Source organism: Oncorhynchus kisutch, linkage group LG6, assembly GCF_002021735.2.
Source record: "Oncorhynchus kisutch isolate 150728-3 linkage group LG6, Okis_V2, whole genome shotgun sequence".
In the NCBI taxonomy this organism is placed as follows: domain Eukaryota; kingdom Metazoa; phylum Chordata; class Actinopteri; order Salmoniformes; family Salmonidae; genus Oncorhynchus; species Oncorhynchus kisutch.
Genome location: NC_034179.2, coordinates 83318351 through 83336829, shown reverse-complemented (window position 1 = coordinate 83336829; position 18479 = coordinate 83318351). Strand labels below are relative to the sequence as shown.

Here is an 18479-nt window from a genome sequence, read left to right as displayed (position 1 = left end):
AGATATGTACATGGAGTACCAGAACCGGATCACTGTGCAGGGGCACCAGGTATTTGAGGTAGATATGTACATGGAGTACCAGAACCGGATCACTGTGCAGGGGCACCAGGTATTTGAGGTAGATATGTACATGGAGTACCAGAACCGGATCACTGTGCAGGGGCACCAGGTATTTGAGGTAGATATGTACATGGAGTACCAGAACCGGATCACTGTGCAGGGGCACCAGGTATTTGAGGTAGATATGTACATGGAGTACCAGAACCGGATCACTGTGCAGGGGCACCAGGTATTTGAGGTAGATATGTACATGGAGTACCAGAACCGGATCACTGTGCAGGGGCACCAGGTATTTGAGGTAGATATGTACATGGAGTACCAGAACCGGATCACTGTGCAGGGGCACCAGGTATTTGAGGTAGATATGTACATGGAGTACCAGAACCGGATCACTGTGCAGGGGCACCAGGTATTTGAGGTAGATATGTACATGGAGTACCAGAACCGGATCACTGTGCAGGGGCACCAGGTATTTGAGGTAGATATGTACATGGAGTACCAGAACCGGATCACTGTGCAGGGGCACCAGGTATTTGAGGTAGATATGTACATGGAGTACCAGAACCGGATCACTGTGCAGGGGCACCAGGTATTTGAGGTAGATATGTACATGGAGTACCAGAACCGGATCACTGTGCAGGGGCACCAGGTATTTGAGGTAGATATGTACATGGAGTACCAGAACCGGATCACTGTGCAGGGGCACCAGGTATTTGAGGTAGATATGTACATGGAGTACCAGAACCGGATCACTGTGCAGGGGCACCAGGTATTTGAGGTAGATATGTACATGGAGTACCAGAACCGGATCACTGTGCAGGGGCACCAGGTATTTGAGGTAGATATGTACATGGAGTACCAGAACCGGATCACTGTGCAGGGGCACCAGGTATTTGAGGTAGATATGTACATGGAGTACCAGAACCGGATCACTGTGCAGGGGCACCAGGTATTTGAGGTAGATATGTACATGGAGTACCAGAACCGGATCACTGTGCAGGGGCACCAGGTATTTGAGGTAGATATGTACATGGAGTACCAGAACCGGATCACTGTGCAGGGGCACCAGGTATTTGAGGTAGATATGTACATGGAGTACCAGAACCGGATCACTGTGCAGGGGCACCAGGTATTTGAGGTAGATATGTACATGGAGTACCAGAACCGGATCACTGTGCAGGGGCACCAGGTATTTGAGGTAGATATGTACATGGAGTACCAGAACCGGATCACTGTGCAGGGGCACCAGGTATTTGAGGTAGATATGTACATGGAGTACCAGAACCGGATCACTGTGCAGGGGCACCAGGTATTTGAGGTAGATATGTACATGGAGTACCAGAACCGGATCACTGTGCAGGGGCACCAGGTATTTGAGGTAGATATGTACATGGAGTACCAGAACCGGATCACTGTGCAGGGGCACCAGGTATTTGAGGTAGATATGTACATGGAGTACCAGAACCGGATCACTGTGCAGGGGCACCAGGTATTTGAGGTAGATATGTACATGGAGTACCAGAACCGGATCACTGTGCAGGGGCACCAGGTATTTGAGGTAGATATGTACATGGAGTACCAGAACCGGATCACTGTGCAGGGGCACCAGGTATTTGAGGTAGATATGTACATGGAGTACCAGAACCGGATCACTGTGCAGGGGCACCAGGTATTTGAGGTAGATATGTACATGGAGTACCAGAACCGGATCACTGTGCAGGGGCACCAGGTATTTGAGGTAGATATGTACATGGAGTACCAGAACCGGATCACTGTGCAGGGGCACCAGGTATTTGAGGTAGATATGTACATGGAGTACCAGAACCGGATCACTGTGCAGGGGCACCAGGTATTTGAGGTAGATATGTACATGGAGTACCAGAACCGGATCACTGTGCAGGGGCACCAGGTATTTGAGGTAGATATGTACATGGAGTACCAGAACCGGATCACTGTGCAGGGGCACCAGGTATTTGAGGTAGATATGTACATGGAGTACCAGAACCGGATCACTGTGCAGGGGCACCAGGTATTTGAGGTAGATATGTACATGGAGTACCAGAACCGGATCACTGTGCAGGGGCACCAGGTATTTGAGGTAGATATGTACATGGAGTACCAGAACCGGATCACTGTGCAGGGGCACCAGGTATTTGAGGTAGATATGTACATGGAGTACCAGAACCGGATCACTGTGCAGGGGCACCAGGTATTTGAGGTAGATATGTACATGGAGTACCAGAACCGGATCACTGTGCAGGGGCACCAGGTATTTGAGGTAGATATGTACATGGAGTACCAGAACCGGATCACTGTGCAGGGGCACCAGGTATTTGAGGTAGATATGTACATGGAGTACCAGAACCGGATCACTGTGCAGGGGCACCAGGTATTTGAGGTAGATATGTACATGGAGTACCAGAACCGGATCACTGTGCAGGGGCACCAGGTATTTGAGGTAGATATGTACATGGAGTACCAGAACCGGATCACTGTGCAGGGGCACCAGGTATTTGAGGTAGATATGTACATGGAGTACCAGAACCGGATCACTGTGCAGGGGCACCAGGTATTTGAGGTAGATATGTACATGGAGTACCAGAACCGGATCACTGTGCAGGGGCACCAGGTATTTGAGGTAGATATGTACATGGAGTACCAGAACCGGATCACTGTGCAGGGGCACCAGGTATTTGAGGTAGATATGTACATGGAGTACCAGAACCGGATCACTGTGCAGGGGCACCAGGTATTTGAGGTAGATATGTACATGGAGTACCAGAACCGGATCACTGTGCAGGGGCACCAGGTATTTGAGGTAGATATGTACATGGAGTACCAGAACCGGATCACTGTGCAGGGGCACCAGGTATTTGAGGTAGATATGTACATGGAGTACCAGAACCGGATCACTGTGCAGGGGCACCAGGTATTTGAGGTAGATATGTACATGGAGTACCAGAACCGGATCACTGTGCAGGGGCACCAGGTATTTGAGGTAGATATGTACATGGAGTACCAGAACCGGATCACTGTGCAGGGGCACCAGGTATTTGAGGTAGATATGTACATGGAGTACCAGAACCGGATCACTGTGCAGGGGCACCAGGTATTTGAGGTAGATATGTACATGGAGTACCAGAACCGGATCACTGTGCAGGGGCACCAGGTATTTGAGGTAGATATGTACATGGAGTACCAGAACCGGATCACTGTGCAGGGGCACCAGGTATTTGAGGTAGATATGTACATGGAGTACCAGAACCGGATCACTGTGCAGGGGCACCAGGTATTTGAGGTAGATATGTACATGGAGTACCAGAACCGGATCACTGTGCAGGGGCACCAGGTATTTGAGGTAGATATGTACATGGAGTACCAGAACCGGATCACTGTGCAGGGGCACCAGGTATTTGAGGTAGATATGTACATGGAGTACCAGAACCGGATCACTGTGCAGGGGCACCAGGTATTTGAGGTAGATATGTACATGGAGTACCAGAACCGGATCACTGTGCAGGGGCACCAGGTATTTGAGGTAGATATGTACATGGAGTACCAGAACCGGATCACTGTGCAGGGGCACCAGGTATTTGAGGTAGATATGTACATGGAGTACCAGAACCGGATCACTGTGCAGGGGCACCAGGTATTTGAGGTAGATATGTACATGGAGTACCAGAACCGGATCACTGTGCAGGGGCACCAGGTATTTGAGGTAGATATGTACATGGAGTACCAGAACCGGATCACTGTGCAGGGGCACCAGGTATTTGAGGTAGATATGTACATGGAGTACCAGAACCGGATCACTGTGCAGGGGCACCAGGTATTTGAGGTAGATATGTACATGGAGTACCAGAACCGGATCACTGTGCAGGGGCACCAGGTATTTGAGGTAGATATGTACATGGAGTACCAGAACCGGATCACTGTGCAGGGGCACCAGGTATTTGAGGTAGATATGTACATGGAGTACCAGAACCGGATCACTGTGCAGGGGCACCAGGTATTTGAGGTAGATATGTACATGGAGTACCAGAACCGGATCACTGTGCAGGGGCACCAGGTATTTGAGGTAGATATGTACATGAAGGCATGGTAAAGTGACTAGGCATCAGCATATGTAATAATATCTTGACTCAAGGCCAAACATCACCGTGGCTGTTATTTTAGTGGCGGTCTTTAAAACCACAGCCAGAGCAGCAGAACTCTTTGTCTGACAAAACACCCCGCACAGGCTCCCCATTAAAACATGAGAAAGGTTTGAGAAAAAGGACTTTTCATGTGTACCTCTAAAGCCCAGAGGGCACAGAATGACTGGTTTGTCCTTGGCAGAGCTCCAAGCAGACCAAAGCAGTAGGAGAGAGAGACAACGGCTGAGCTGACTTAATAAAAAGACTGATCACGCACCTCAATCACTCAGCCCAGACAGATATATGGCAAGGCTCTTTCGTCTCAACAATTGAAATGTGAATGTGAATATGTGTGTGTGTGTGTGTGATTGGCCTTGAGTCTGTGGAGAAATGTGTGTGTAACCTATTAGGCAGGTGTCTCTGATATGAATTGTTATTCATTTTTTAGTTCTTATTTCTTCCGCCAAACATAACTGTCTGTGAGAGTGTTTGATAATGCGTGTGTCTTTGGAAGTTTCTACATGGTGTGTGTTCTATGTCTGACCTCATAGGCGTAGTCAAATAGCTCCAGGATGGTAAGGATACTGGCCCCGATGAACAGACCCATCTGACCACCTATATCACCTGGAAGATCAACAATAAACAGTTAGAGAGAGAGCGTGCGCGCGAGAGACAGCTAGCAAGCACTGGAAACCCAAGAGCTGAACCCTGAAAAGAATTCCCTATGCCAGCTATTGAAAACACTAAACAACTATATTATCCAAACACACAGGGAAATCAATCACATTGTTACAGAAATGAAAACCTCCTATTTGACAAATTGGGAAAATGAAACAAAAATACAGGAAAAACTAAATTGCTATTTGGCCCTCAAAACAGAATACAAAAATGCAGAATATCTCTACTCTGTCAGAGATACAAAACAGATACATATCCTGACCAAATACAGGCTCAGGGAACACCAACTGGCTATAGAAAAAGGGAGACACAAAAAGACATGGCTACCCAAAGGAGAGCGTCTATGTGGTCACTGCATTACAGGGGAGGTAGAGACAGAGATGCACTTTTTCCTGAGAAATACTCCCGAATAAGCTAATATTTTTCAAGAAAATATCTCAATCAATTCCCAACTTCTGTGCATTTACTAATGACATTATTCTGAGGGAGGGAGAAACCGCAAATATTACTGACAGATACAGTATGTATATGATTGCCATAGCCTGAGGATGATTGCCATAGCCTGAGGATGATTGCCATAGCCTGAGGATGATTGCCATAGCCTGAGGATGATTGCCATAGCCTGACTTCCCATAACCATTAATTCCCTGAAGTATTTACATTGAATATAACTGACAGTAATATATACACTATATAGTAATATATAGTATATAACCGTCATCCATGTACATGTTGTTCTTATATATTAGCCATTCTTTCTTTTTCTTTTTATGATCTTCTTTTTTATTTAATTAAATGTATCTTAATTTGAAATTTAGAGAGAAAGAGAGAGAGAGTGGAGATGGAGAGCAAGAGAGGAGATAGAGAGAGGAGATGGAGAGAGAGAGAGAGGAGATGGGGACAGAGAGAGAGGAGATGGAGAGAGAGAAAGGAGATGGAGAGAGAGGAGATGGAGAGCGAGAGCCAGAGCGAGAGCCAGAGCGTGCGCGTGAGAGAGGGGAAGAAGATAGGTAGATAATAGCTAGAGAGTTGACTATACCCAGTAAGCCTGCCACTTCGTAGGCTTTCTTCTGCTCAATGGTCTCATAGTTCAAGGCCTCAAAGAACACATCCAGAACTAGGATGTTATCCCTGAAAGAGAGACATCGATAAGATCAGATAACACTTCAATCATGTTAAAGAGAAGACAACACATTTATCTTGATATTGTCATCCTATTTAACTATCAATCAATGACCTGGTAAGTCATCAGTCATTCTTCAGGTCATCAGTCTAAACACATCCGTTTTTTTAAATTGTATTTTTTGAACATTTTATTAACCATCAGTCTTTTCAAAGTGTGTTAATCTTTCAGTCAAGGGAAAATAGACATACAGGGCATACTATACCTGCTATAGCAATAGTGTGTTAATCTTTCAGTCAAGGGGAAATAGACATACAGGGCATACTATACCTGCTATAGCAATAGTGTGTTAATCTTTCAGTCAAGGGGAAATAGACACAGGGAATACTATACCTGCTATAGCAATAGTGTGTTAATCTTTCAGTCAAGGGGAAATAGACATACAGGGCATACTATACCTGCTATAGCTATAGCCTTAAGTAAGGGTACTTATTCTTCCACACTGAACCACATGTCCCATACAATGTCATTAGTAGAGTAGCATCTCAACTGATGACTGCATCCACTAGAGAATGCCTATTGTTATTATCATCAAAATCCCATTATATGATAACATGACGGATCTCTTCAATAGCAGGCTCCCAGTTCTCTTTCCCATGAGTCTGAGCGTCAAAGACATCTCAGTGTAATATCTTCACTTTCCACCCACACCCTCCTTACTATCACTACATTTAATATATGTGATACTGTAGGCTGATGTATATTACATTTTTCCTTCTAATGCATTCATCTGTCCCTCTGGAGCCTCCTATAGGCAGGTACTTACGTGATGTATTTCTCAGAGCGGTTGAACTTTTTTTCCAGGTAGCGTGCTGAGGTCTTACTGGGGATCTTGACCATGGACAGCTCCTTGTTGTAGCGTGTCATGTTGCATGGTGTCCTACAGATGCAGTTGCTACTCTCCAGCATTGACAACTTGGCTACAGTAGAGAAGAGAGGGAGACATGAAGGAGAGGATGAAGGGATGGATGGAAGAGAGGTAATGGTTGAGGATGGGGAGAGAGAGGAGAGGGAGAGTTGACCTTAGTTTGAGGGCAACTGAGGGTACACACACAAACACACACCCATCTCAACAGCATTCCCTACAGTATATACTTCAGAATGGCCGTACGTCTTGATGCACTTAAGCAGAAATGTCAGTGTCTATTTAACAGTATACATGTTTTACCTGGGACAGTGTACTAAATACATAATGATGGGAGAAAATAAATGTTGATCCTTCTGCCTCCAGGATGATCTATTTGTACATACTGAAGGGTGGTTAGTCTAATTGCTACTGATATTTTTTTTATGGGGTAGATTTAATATTGCAGATAGATTGTAGCTTCCATCAATATAATTGTATTTATCATTTCCAATCATTTTTATTTTTTGTAAATGTGTACAGTACCAGTCAAAAGTTTGGACACACCTACTCATTCAAAGGTTTTTCTTTATTTTTGACATTGTAGAATAATAGTGAAGACAGCAAAACAATGAATCAATCATGTATAAACCAAAAAAGTGTTAAACAAGTGAAAATGTGATTTTATATATTAGATTCTTCAAAGTAGCCACCCTTTGCCTTGATGACAGCTTTGCACACTCTTGGCATTCTCTCAACCACCTTCACCTGGAATGCTTTTCCATTTGTGCTTAGTGGGACTATCATTTGGTTTCAACAGGACAATGACCCCAAACACACTTCCAGGCTGTGTAAGGGCAATTTGACCCTTATAAGGACACTCTCCTTATAAGGGTCACATTGCCCTTACACAGCCTGGAGGTGTGTTTGGGGTCATTGTCCTGTTGAAAACAAATGATAGCGCTACATCAGAAGACCTGGCCTCCACAATCACCCGACCTCAACCCAATTGAGATGTTTTGGGATGAGTTGGACCGTAGAGTGAAGGAAAAGCTTCCAACAAGTGCTCAGCATATGTGGGAACTCCTTCAAGATTGTTGGAAAAGCATTCCTCATGAAGCTGGATGAGAGAATGCCAAGAGTGTGCAAAGCTGTCATCAAGGCAAAGGGTGGCTACTGAAGAATCTTAAATATAAAATATATTTTGTTAAACACCTTTTTGGTTACTACATGATTCCATATGTGTTATTTCATAGTTTTGATGACTTCACTATTATTCTCTAATGTAGAATATATTAAAAATAAAGACAAACACTTGAATGAGTAGGCGTGTCCAAACTTTTAACTGGTACTGTACATACACACACACACACACACACACACACACACACACACATAAATACATACATATACCTTTAAAAATATATTTCCTTTATTATTTTCCGCTATCCCCATCACACCTCCCCTAATTGGAGTAAATTAACGAACAATAACACTTAGGCTTTTACTTCTGGCTTATACACACTATAGACCTTTTACGGACACAATCTATTTTACAATAGTTATATTATGTTTGTTTTTAGTCCTGTTCTTCTTCTACCCTCAACCTCTCCAAGGGAAGCATAGCCGAGAGCTGCCCAGTGACACGAGCCTACCAGACGAGCTAAACTACTTCTATGCTTGCTTCGAGGCAAATGACACTGAAACATGCATGAGAGCATCAGCTGTTCTGGAAGACTGTGTGATCATGTTCTCTGCAGCCAATGTGAGTAAGACCTTAAAAAAGTCAACATTCACAAGGCTGCAGGGCCAGATGGATTACCAGGACGTGTGTTGCAAGCATGCGCTGGCAAGAGTCTTCATTGACATTTTCAACCTCTCCCTGACCGAGTCTCTAATACCAACATGTTTCAAGCAGACCACCATAGTCCCTGTGCCCAAGAACACTAAGGTAACCTGCTTAAATGACTACCAACCCGTAGCACTCACGTCTGTAGCCATGAAGTGCTTTGAAAGGCTGGTCATGGCTTACATCAACACCATTATCCCAGCAACCCTAGACCCACTCCAATTTGTATACTGCCCTAACAGATCCACAGATGATGCAATCTCTATTGCACTCCATACTGCCCTTTCCCACCTGGACAAAAGGAACACCTATGTGAGAATTCTATTCATTGACTACAGCTCAGGGTTCAACACCTCCCTCTACAACTGGATCCTCGACTTCCTGGCGGGCCACCCCCAGGTAGTAAGGTTAGGTAACAACACATCCGCCACGCTGATCCTCAACACGGGGGCCCCTCAGGGTTGTGTGCTCAGCCCCCTTCTGTACTCCCTGTTCACTCATGACTGCACGGCGAGGCAAGACTCCAACACCATTATTAAGTTTGCAGATGACACAACAGTTGTAGGCCTGATCACCGACAACGACGAGACAGCTTATAGGGAGGAGGTCAGAGGCCTGTCCGTGTGGGGCCAGGACAACAACATCTCCCTCAACGTGATCAAGAGAAAGGAGATACTTGTGGACTACAGGAAAAAGAGGACCAGGCACGCCACCATTCTCATTGACAGGGCTGTAGTGGAGCAGGTTGAAAGCTTCAAGTTCCTTGGTGTCCACATCACCAACAAACTAACATGGTCCAAGCACACCAAGACAGTCGTGAAGAGGGTACGACAAAACCTCTGGAGATTGAAAAGATTTGGCATGGGTCCTCAGATCCTTAAAAGGTTCTACAGCTGCACCATCGAGAGCACCTTGACTGGTTGCATCACTGCCTGGTATGGCAACTGCCCGGCCTCCGACTGCAAGGCACTACAGAGGGTAGCCACCCTTGTCATAGACTGTTCTCTCTGCTACCTCATGGCAAGCGGTACAGGAGCACCAAGTCTAGGTCCAAGAGGCTTCTAAACAGCTTCTACCCACAAGCCATAAGACTCCTGAACATCTAATCAAGTGGCTCCCCAGACTATTTACACCGTTGCTACTCTCTGTTGTTATCATCTATGCACTTTAATAACTCTACCTACATGTACATATGACCTCGACTAACTGGTGACCCCGCACATTGACTCTGTACCGGTACGCCCCTGTATATATTCTCACTATTGTTATTTTACTGCTGCTCTTTAATTACTCGTTACACTTATTTCTTATTCTTATTTGTATTATTATTGTTTTAATATACATATATCTAAATAAATAAATATGAACTGCATTGTTAGTTGTGGCTCGTAAGTAAGCATTTTACTGTTGTTATATTCAGCGCATGTGACTAATACACATTTGATTTGATCTATTTCTAATGTTCATACAGTTTGATTTCTATTTGCCATATATTTTTTTAACGGTGCTGTGATGCTTCACAAAAGCTCTGAACCTTTCTATTCTCATAGTTTCTACCGATTATAAATGAACTACTAGCCTCAACAACTGTGGACACTGTAAATGCCCTCATGAAATACACAGGAATGTTTTATGAATTTTCCAGACATTTCTATCCATTCCTGGAAGTATAAAAATACTAGTCTAATCTATCTGGTCCTATCCAAATCAATTTCCTCTGACAATAACCAGTTTCACTCACATTCTCAACACATTCTAGCCTGTTGCTAGGTTCCGTTAATGCATAAAAATATCAAATCTGATCTCCCAACCCTAATCTCTCACTATGACAATAGTATGGCAGTCTTTCCAGCTCGCCCTGGGCAGGGCGGAGTCTCCCTTGGATTACTAATAGCCTTCAGGGCCAAGTGGTCACGTAATTGCAACAGGAAATTCAATATGGCACCTCAGTCGCTTTTCATTCTCATTCAAATAAGGGGTTATTGGATCCGGGTAGCAGTGTGCATTCATAACCCTGATTTACACACTCCCTCCCTCTTTCTATTTCTCTCTCTCCCCACATCACAATCTTACTCTCTTTCCTCTTCTTCCCTACCTCTCTCTCTATTTCCTTCGCTCTCTCTCCCTCTATCGTCTTTCTCTCTCTATTTCTCTCTCTCTATCCACCGTCTCATCTCTGTCAAAAACAATAATTCTAACCAAATCATCTGCTTTATTTCATATTTCCAAGCTTATTAAGAAACAGTGTTTTTAATGACTTAACACTCCATTAAACTGTCTTTGGCTGTGAACAGAATGTTATATTTAAGCTAGCAGTTGTTCAACCCAGAGACGAGCTAATCCTTTTTATTGTATGTTTGGTTTAAAACCTTTATGTGAGATGAGAGGATCTTCTGTCATTCATCCTGCAATGAGACCGCATTTCTAAAACGATTACGCTAGTAATGTGATTGTATGATCACGTTACTGTGGGCAATGCTATCCAAGTCGACATTTCACAGGACAACAAATGTCTGTGTTTTCCTCCGTGTGTATAATTAGGCACAGAGAAGATTTCTGTGTTCCTCTGTAATCTAGTCACAGGACCCTCCAGTGAGAACAGATGCAGCTGTCTTCCATTAAAACAGTTTCTGTCTCCCAAACTTCCTGACTGACACATTGGTTTAGAAAAAGAACAACTTCAAACTTTACTAAGTGAAAACGGTGCAGTGGATATATCAAATTGGTTCACAGTCTAACTAGGAACTGATTTGCATAGAATTATTGGGTCTGTGTGTTTGGATGGAATAAGCACAGGCCTTTCAAATAAAACCAATTCAGGAGGAGCGAGAGGGAGGGAGCGGGAGGGAGCTGGCCAGGCTGGACCAAGCACAAGAGGGTACTCTAGCTCTAACTCTCCACAGTCCCAGTATAGCATACCTTGGCTTCATATCCTCTTTATTTGAGACACATTGCCTAATTACAATGGACGAGCCAGGGCCAAAGCGTAATAATTGCCAGTGTTTGTGTGTGTATGTCGCCCAGTAGTTAACAGAATGAGAGAACGCCTCCCCTTAATAATGATATCAGCAGGGGAGTTAGACACCCCTACTACACAAAACACATACACACTTTTCAATAAAGTTCATAAAAAGTAAAAAAAAATAAAGTTTAGAGGAAACAAGGTCCTGCCTCATCTGATTTTCATTTATCCTTTCAGTAAAGTATGAGTCTGTGGTAAAAGTAAAGGTATACATTATTGTATAATAAGAAATTAAGATAAGAAATTAGACGAAGGAGAAAGTGAGAATAAAAAGTAAATATCCCAGTTTTACAGAAAATAACAGTTCAATATAGATGGGCTTAGGCACAAAATGAGATCCTACTGTATGTGAATTATCCTACTGTATATGAGTGATCCTACTGTATGTGAATGATCCCACTGTATGTGAATGATTATTCTATATGTGAATGCATACAGCTCCCCCTCCTCTCAACACACACAGATAAACACAGATTCCTTATTTGTAATCTATACAGTACAGTATGAAAGTAAAATGAACCGAGGGAGGCTTCTAGACCTGGCTTTTCTAGAGGAAAAAAAAACACCTGAGCAAATCCTAAATACCAGGGTCATCCAGCAAAACGAGAGAACCTCTGTATTCTCTATGAATGATCAATAATACAAAATGTGTCAAATCTTTTGGGAATTGATAAGACACTTGTGTTGACACAATGTACCTATGCCTTTCCTTCATGCTATATTTATGTCCCCTAGCCCATGGAGAAACAGGAATGCTATGATGTCAAATCGTTTATCCCGAATCAACCAAACAGCAACAGCAAGAGGATGAGTGAGAGAGAGGAAGAGGGAGGTGTTGCACTCCCAGTAAGTATTCTATTAATACGAAGTACTGCAGCAACGCATACTATTTTACCACCAACACTACTCTTTTGTCCACTTGAGACTACGAGTTTCCTGGGGAGGATGTGAAGCACCGGGGAAGCTGTGAAGCATCGGGGAAGCTGTGAAGCATCGGGGAAGCTGTGAAGTGCGCTGTACAGCCTGCACTCTAGCCTGTTGTGTGATTGTGTTTATGAGTCTGTTATTAAAGAATGTGAAACAATGTTGTGTATGTTAACTAATGCCTGATTCTGTTCATGAGTCTGTTATTAAATATGTATGTTTACTGCTTTTCATTAAATCATGTATGGCTATTGTTTTTGTACATATGGGCAGAATATTGTACAGCAGGGTTCCCCAACTGGTGGTCCATGGGTCAAATTTGTCCCCCCATTTTTTTTAATACATTTTCATTGTTGACATCAAAGACTATAAAAACACCAGGAAATCAGCTCCAAGAGATTTTAATTTAAGAAATATTTTCCTAAGTATTCCCATGCGTAATAAAGAGACACATCGTATTCAAATGTTAGGTTTGAAATGTTTTAGTCAAACATATTTGTTTGGGCTTCTTGCGGTCAATTTGCAATCTACACATGATTTGTAATTATGTTCCGGCCCCCAAACCATCCGCTCAAGAAAAAAATCAGCCTGCAGCTGAATCTAGTTGATGATCCCTGTTGTATAGACAATATTGCCTACAGAAATTGGTTCAGTTATAGCCTAAAATAAATGTGTTCATATGGCTAGAATATTGTTTGTTCGGTACACCATCCTACAGACAGTGAGTCACGTGGTGTCAAGGGTACTGGCTGGTGGCGTTGGTGTAAAGTTATGGGGAATGTTTTCCTGGCACACGTTAGGTCCCTTGATACCAATTGAGCAACGGTTCAATTCCCCAAAGAATTCAGTCTGTTCCGGAGGCAAAGGTGGGTCCGACCCGGTACTAGATGGATGTACCTAAAAAACTGACCACTGGGTGGATATCAATTCATTCATATGGTTATATTAAAGGCTGAAGGCTAAAAACAGCCTATACTATATCTAGACCTATATCTAGTTCCTACAATCTATTTTCATTTTAAATCATGGCTTTTGGTTTTCTCTCGTTTTTACACCATCCACTAACACCAACTATTTACTATAAAACATTTACTTATCAACAAAAAAGCTTAGCCAAATATAAAAAATGATGGGGCAAAAATAAGTAGGCCTAAAATATTAGTAGGCTACATGACAATGAAGTGCCATAAAAACAAACAAATCATCCAAGAGTGTGCTTAGTGTTCTGGTCTCATAAGGATTTTGGAGTCATTGAAAGGGTTGAACTTGAAGAAGTGTCCAAGTAGACTAGGTGCTCATTTCTCTCAGATGGATTTTGGAGTATTCACAACTGCTACTTGAAAGTGTAGGCAACGCTCTTCGGGTAAGACTCCATCAGAGTCGTCGTGTTGGCTACTTCTCAACCAGCGACTTCAGATCCTTCTGTTGCTTGTGGTAGCAGGGTCTTTGACATGGTGGTGGAATGCCAGCAAGTTGCTGCTCCCTTCTCATTTCACCTCCTTGCTGCTGTCGTTGCAATGCCTCGATGAACTTCCAAATGGTGCGGTGGGTAGCGTCAAGATTCAACAAAAAAGTTCAATGCCAGCTCTCCTCTCCGTGGTTGGTCTTTGCCAAGTCTTGCAGGACAGCATCGTAGCAGCACCAGAAAATAAATAAATAGGTAGAAGCATATTAGCAACAATTTTATTGGCCTTGAGCATGATGCCATCAATAGTAAGAAAAATAATAATAAAGCCATTATTATGTTAACAAGCCATACATATGGGAAACATTGGCTTTCTTCCAATGAGTCCGATATTCTCCCCAACCCATGTTGCCTGAGAGAACCAGGTATCGCTGAAAGAACCAGGTATCGCTGAAAGAACCAGGTATCGTTGAAAGAACCAAGTATCCAGACACTGTAACCTCATTATTCAGGGTTATGTGATGTCGGCATTTCAAAAGTGTGATATTCGGTGCACTTCCAAAAGCACTTATTTGGAACGCTGGCGTTCCTGTCTGTAGGGGTAGCCTTCATGCAGCAGGATATTTTTTCCACGCACCCAGAGGATAAATTCAGGTTCCACTGTATCTTTCTCTGACCTCCTCTAAGAATGAGGAATGAGGAGGGTAGCGGTGCAAGATCTTTTTAAGCAGAATATTTGTGGAACGGCTTTCCTCTTCCTCTTCTGAGGAGGAGTAGCAAGGATCGGACCAATACACCGCGTGGTAAGTGTTCATCTTGGTTTTTAATAAGAACACTGAACAAAACAATAAATGACAACATGAAACCGAAACAGTTCCGTGTGGAAACAAACACTGACACGGAAAATAAACACCCGCGAAACACAAGTGGGAAAAGGCTACCTAAGTATGATTCTCAATTAGAGACAACTAACGACACCTGCCTCTGATTGAGAACCGTACCAGGCCAAACACAAAACACAACATAGAAAACGGAACACAGACAACCCACCCAACTCACGCCCTGACCATACTAAAACAAAGACATAACAAAGAAACTAAGATCAAAATGTGACAGTACCCCCCCCCCAAAGGTGCGGACTCCGGCCGCAAAACCTGAACCTATAGGGGAGGGTCTGAGTGGGTGTCTGTCCGCGGTGGCGGCTCTGGCACGGGACGTGGACCCCACTCCACCATAGTCTTTGTCCGCCTCCTCAACTGCCTCCGTGGCCTCTTTCGAGCGGCGACCCTCGCCGCCGACCTCGGACTGGGGAGGGTCCTGAATGGACAGGAGATTCCGGCAGCACCGGAGTGATGGGCGATTCCGGCAGTTCCTGGCTGACGGACAGCTCTGGCAGTTTCTGGCTGACGGCCAGAAACGGGCGGTTCTGGCAGCTCCTGACTGACAGGCGGCTCTGGCAGCTCAGGACAGACGGGCGGCTCTGGCAGCTCAGGACAGAAGGGCGGCTCAGCAGCTCAGGACAGACGGGCGGACCTGGAGGGAGGAGAAGGAGAGACAGCCTGGTGCGTGGGGCTGCCACAGGATGGACCGGGCTGTGGGGGAGCACTGGAGCCCTGGTGCGCAGCCTTGGCACCACTTCTCCAGGCTGGATGAACCCTTTAGCCCGGACCCTCCAGAGTGCAGGCACAGGTTGAACCGGGCTGTGGGTGAGCACTGGAGATCTGGTGCATACCACTCGCACCTCTCCCTTAGGCTCAATATCCACATTCGCCTGGCACAGGCGGTGCACAGGCGTAGGACGCACTGCACCCTCCCAGCGCCCTGGAGACACAGCACGCAGCGCAGGCGCAGGATAACCTGGGCCGAAACGGCATACTGGAGACCAAACACGCTGGTCTGGCACAACACGCCCTGGCTGGATGCCCACTCTCGCATGGCACTTGTGGGGGGTTGGCCTATAGCACACCGGGCTGTGGGCTCGTACTGGCGACAACGTGCGCTTGACCGCATAACACGGTACCTGACCAGTACTGCGCTTCTTTCGGTAAGCACGAGGAGTGGGCTCAGGTCTCCTACCTGACTCTGCTCCACTCCCCGTGTGCCACCGGCTGCCTCTCGTGCCTGTCGCGCTGCCGTGCTGCCTCCTCATAATGCAGCCGCTCAGCTTTCGCTGCCTCCAGCAGCTTCCTTGGGGCGGCGATATTCCCCAGCCTGTGCCCAGGGTCCCTTTCCGTCCAAAATCTCCTCCCATGTCCAAGAGTCCAGAGATTGCTACTGCCCGATACCACGCTGCTTGGTCCTTGGGTGGTGGGTGATTCTGTAACGGAATTCTTCGTCCTCCTCTGACGAGGAGTATGAAATGTCGGACCAATCCGCAGCGTCGTATGTGTTCATGATGTTTATTAACTGAACAACAAAATACAAAATAACAACGTGAAATAAATGAAAACCGAAACAGTCCTGAAAGGTGTAGAAAACACTAGACAGAAAATAATCACCCACAAAACACAGGTGGCAAAAGGCTACCTAAGTATGATTCTCAATCAGAGACAACAAACGACACCTGCCTCTGATTGAGAACCATACCAGGCCAAATGCATAAACACAACATAGAAAAAAGAACATAGACTACCCATCCCAACTCACGCCCTGACCAAACTAAAACAAAGACATAACAAAGGAACTAAGGTCAGAACATGACAGACTTAAAAAACTTAAGCCCATGCAACATTAACCAATTAAAACTGTGCTGTAGCAATGTGGTTTGTGCAGTAGGCTATAGGCCCAATACATTATCACTGCATATTGGCTATGCTTGAATTGCCCTGCCAATTTTGAAATGATATATATTTTGAAATGGTATATGATCACACTGGTACAGGATCATTTGTTGGATTACTTTTGAGGCACAGCTGAGTGAGTATAATATATATATATGTGTTTTTACTGGACTGATGGCCAGCATCTGATAGTCAGTCTGAGGCTGCCTCTCATTCAACTCAACAATACCATCCCTCCGCTCTCCCTCCCTCAGCTGATGGAAAAACTCAATTCACACGGCATTATTTTTGCCTCATGCACCAATTCATGTTGTTACTCCTATGACCAGAGAAAGTGAAATATTCCCAGATATTAAAAAAGACACAAGCCGCTAATAATAACAAGGCAAGTTTATCGGAACACTTTGCTACGCTCATCTATTGCAGGTGCAGTGCTGGTTATAGCGTGAGTGGAAGTAGGGAGAATGTACATTTTATGGCTCATAAAAATGTTGAACAAAGTGTTGACAGTGCTGGATAACAACTTAAACATGTAATGTACTCACTCATAATAACAGGCTTATAGGTGCACTTGATTTACTCTCTGGGGCCTGCTGGGTAGGTGGAGTTCTACCTTCAGAATCATGAAATGATTAAAAATGGGGACACTTTGCCTTCCCGGAGCTAGGGCTGCTGAATCAACTGTATCTACAGCCAACAGCGAGAAACAAATAAAAAAAATAGGAACGAAGGCTTTATTGTTGGTTTTTTTACAGAAATGTTTGGTGATCGACTAGGAATGCCTTGATCACGATCAACCGGTTGGTGATCACTGCTATAGCCTAAATAAATGTATTTTAGGCCATATAAAGAACAGATATGCATGATTTAATGAAAAGCAGCAAACAGACACAACATTTTTTCACATTCTTTAATTAAAGACTCAGAAACAGAAACAGGCAATAGGCGAAACATCTGGCGTCACAGTTTTCCTGCCAAAAAGGCCTACAAAGAAACTTGAGGATGTTGAATGCGCGAGGGGGTCTGTGCGCTGCGTAGTACCTTCAACAAAAAGACATGTAAGCTTGTGCGTTTTTGTGCATTCATATTGTGGACTTACCAAGGGCAGGCTCTGCACAGTCTTTGTACTGTTCAGGGGTACAGAATGGAGAATCACCTAGAAGGACAGAAGGAGCACAGAAGGAAGGGGAGGAAAGTTCAGATTCTGCTTTTCTGATCGATATATTTATGAAATGAATGACTTACGAGTTTGAGAAAAACAAACTGTAAACAGCTCAGATTTCTGTGGAATATGGTTACAAAGCTATCAGTGATTTACCGGAGTCTTCAGTAATTTGGGGTAATTAACAGAAAATCTATGGCAATCTATCGGAATTTTGGTCATTTATAGTTGAATAACATAAATCTGTGTCCATATTGTCCATGAGCATCTAAACATCTAAGCATTATTTTCAATTAACTCTGCAACTCTTCCAACTATTGACTTTTCTTCACAACTGCCACCAATTTGACACCAAAACATTGACAACAGATACATATTGTATTTTACATAGTAAAATCGATTAAAGTGTGTAAAAGATTATATTATATTATGATGA

General features: G+C 44.2%; 1 protein-coding gene across 2 annotated transcripts in view; it reads right to left on the bottom strand.

The window, feature by feature from the left end:
- LOC109880756 (acid-sensing ion channel 2) overlaps positions 1 to 18479 on the bottom strand; it is a 427245-nt gene that overhangs the window by 4828 nt on the left and 403938 nt on the right. For both annotated transcript variants that reach the window (XM_031827988.1, XM_031827987.1), the window contains 4 exons: positions 17981 to 18037; positions 6824 to 6977; positions 5914 to 6005; positions 4741 to 4820 (listed from right to left, as the gene is read on the bottom strand). In XM_031827988.1, the coding sequence (XP_031683848.1) occupies positions 4741 to 4820; positions 5914 to 6005; positions 6824 to 6977; positions 17981 to 18037 (383 nt within the window). The remainder of the gene's footprint in view (positions 1 to 4740; positions 4821 to 5913; positions 6006 to 6823; positions 6978 to 17980; positions 18038 to 18479) is intronic.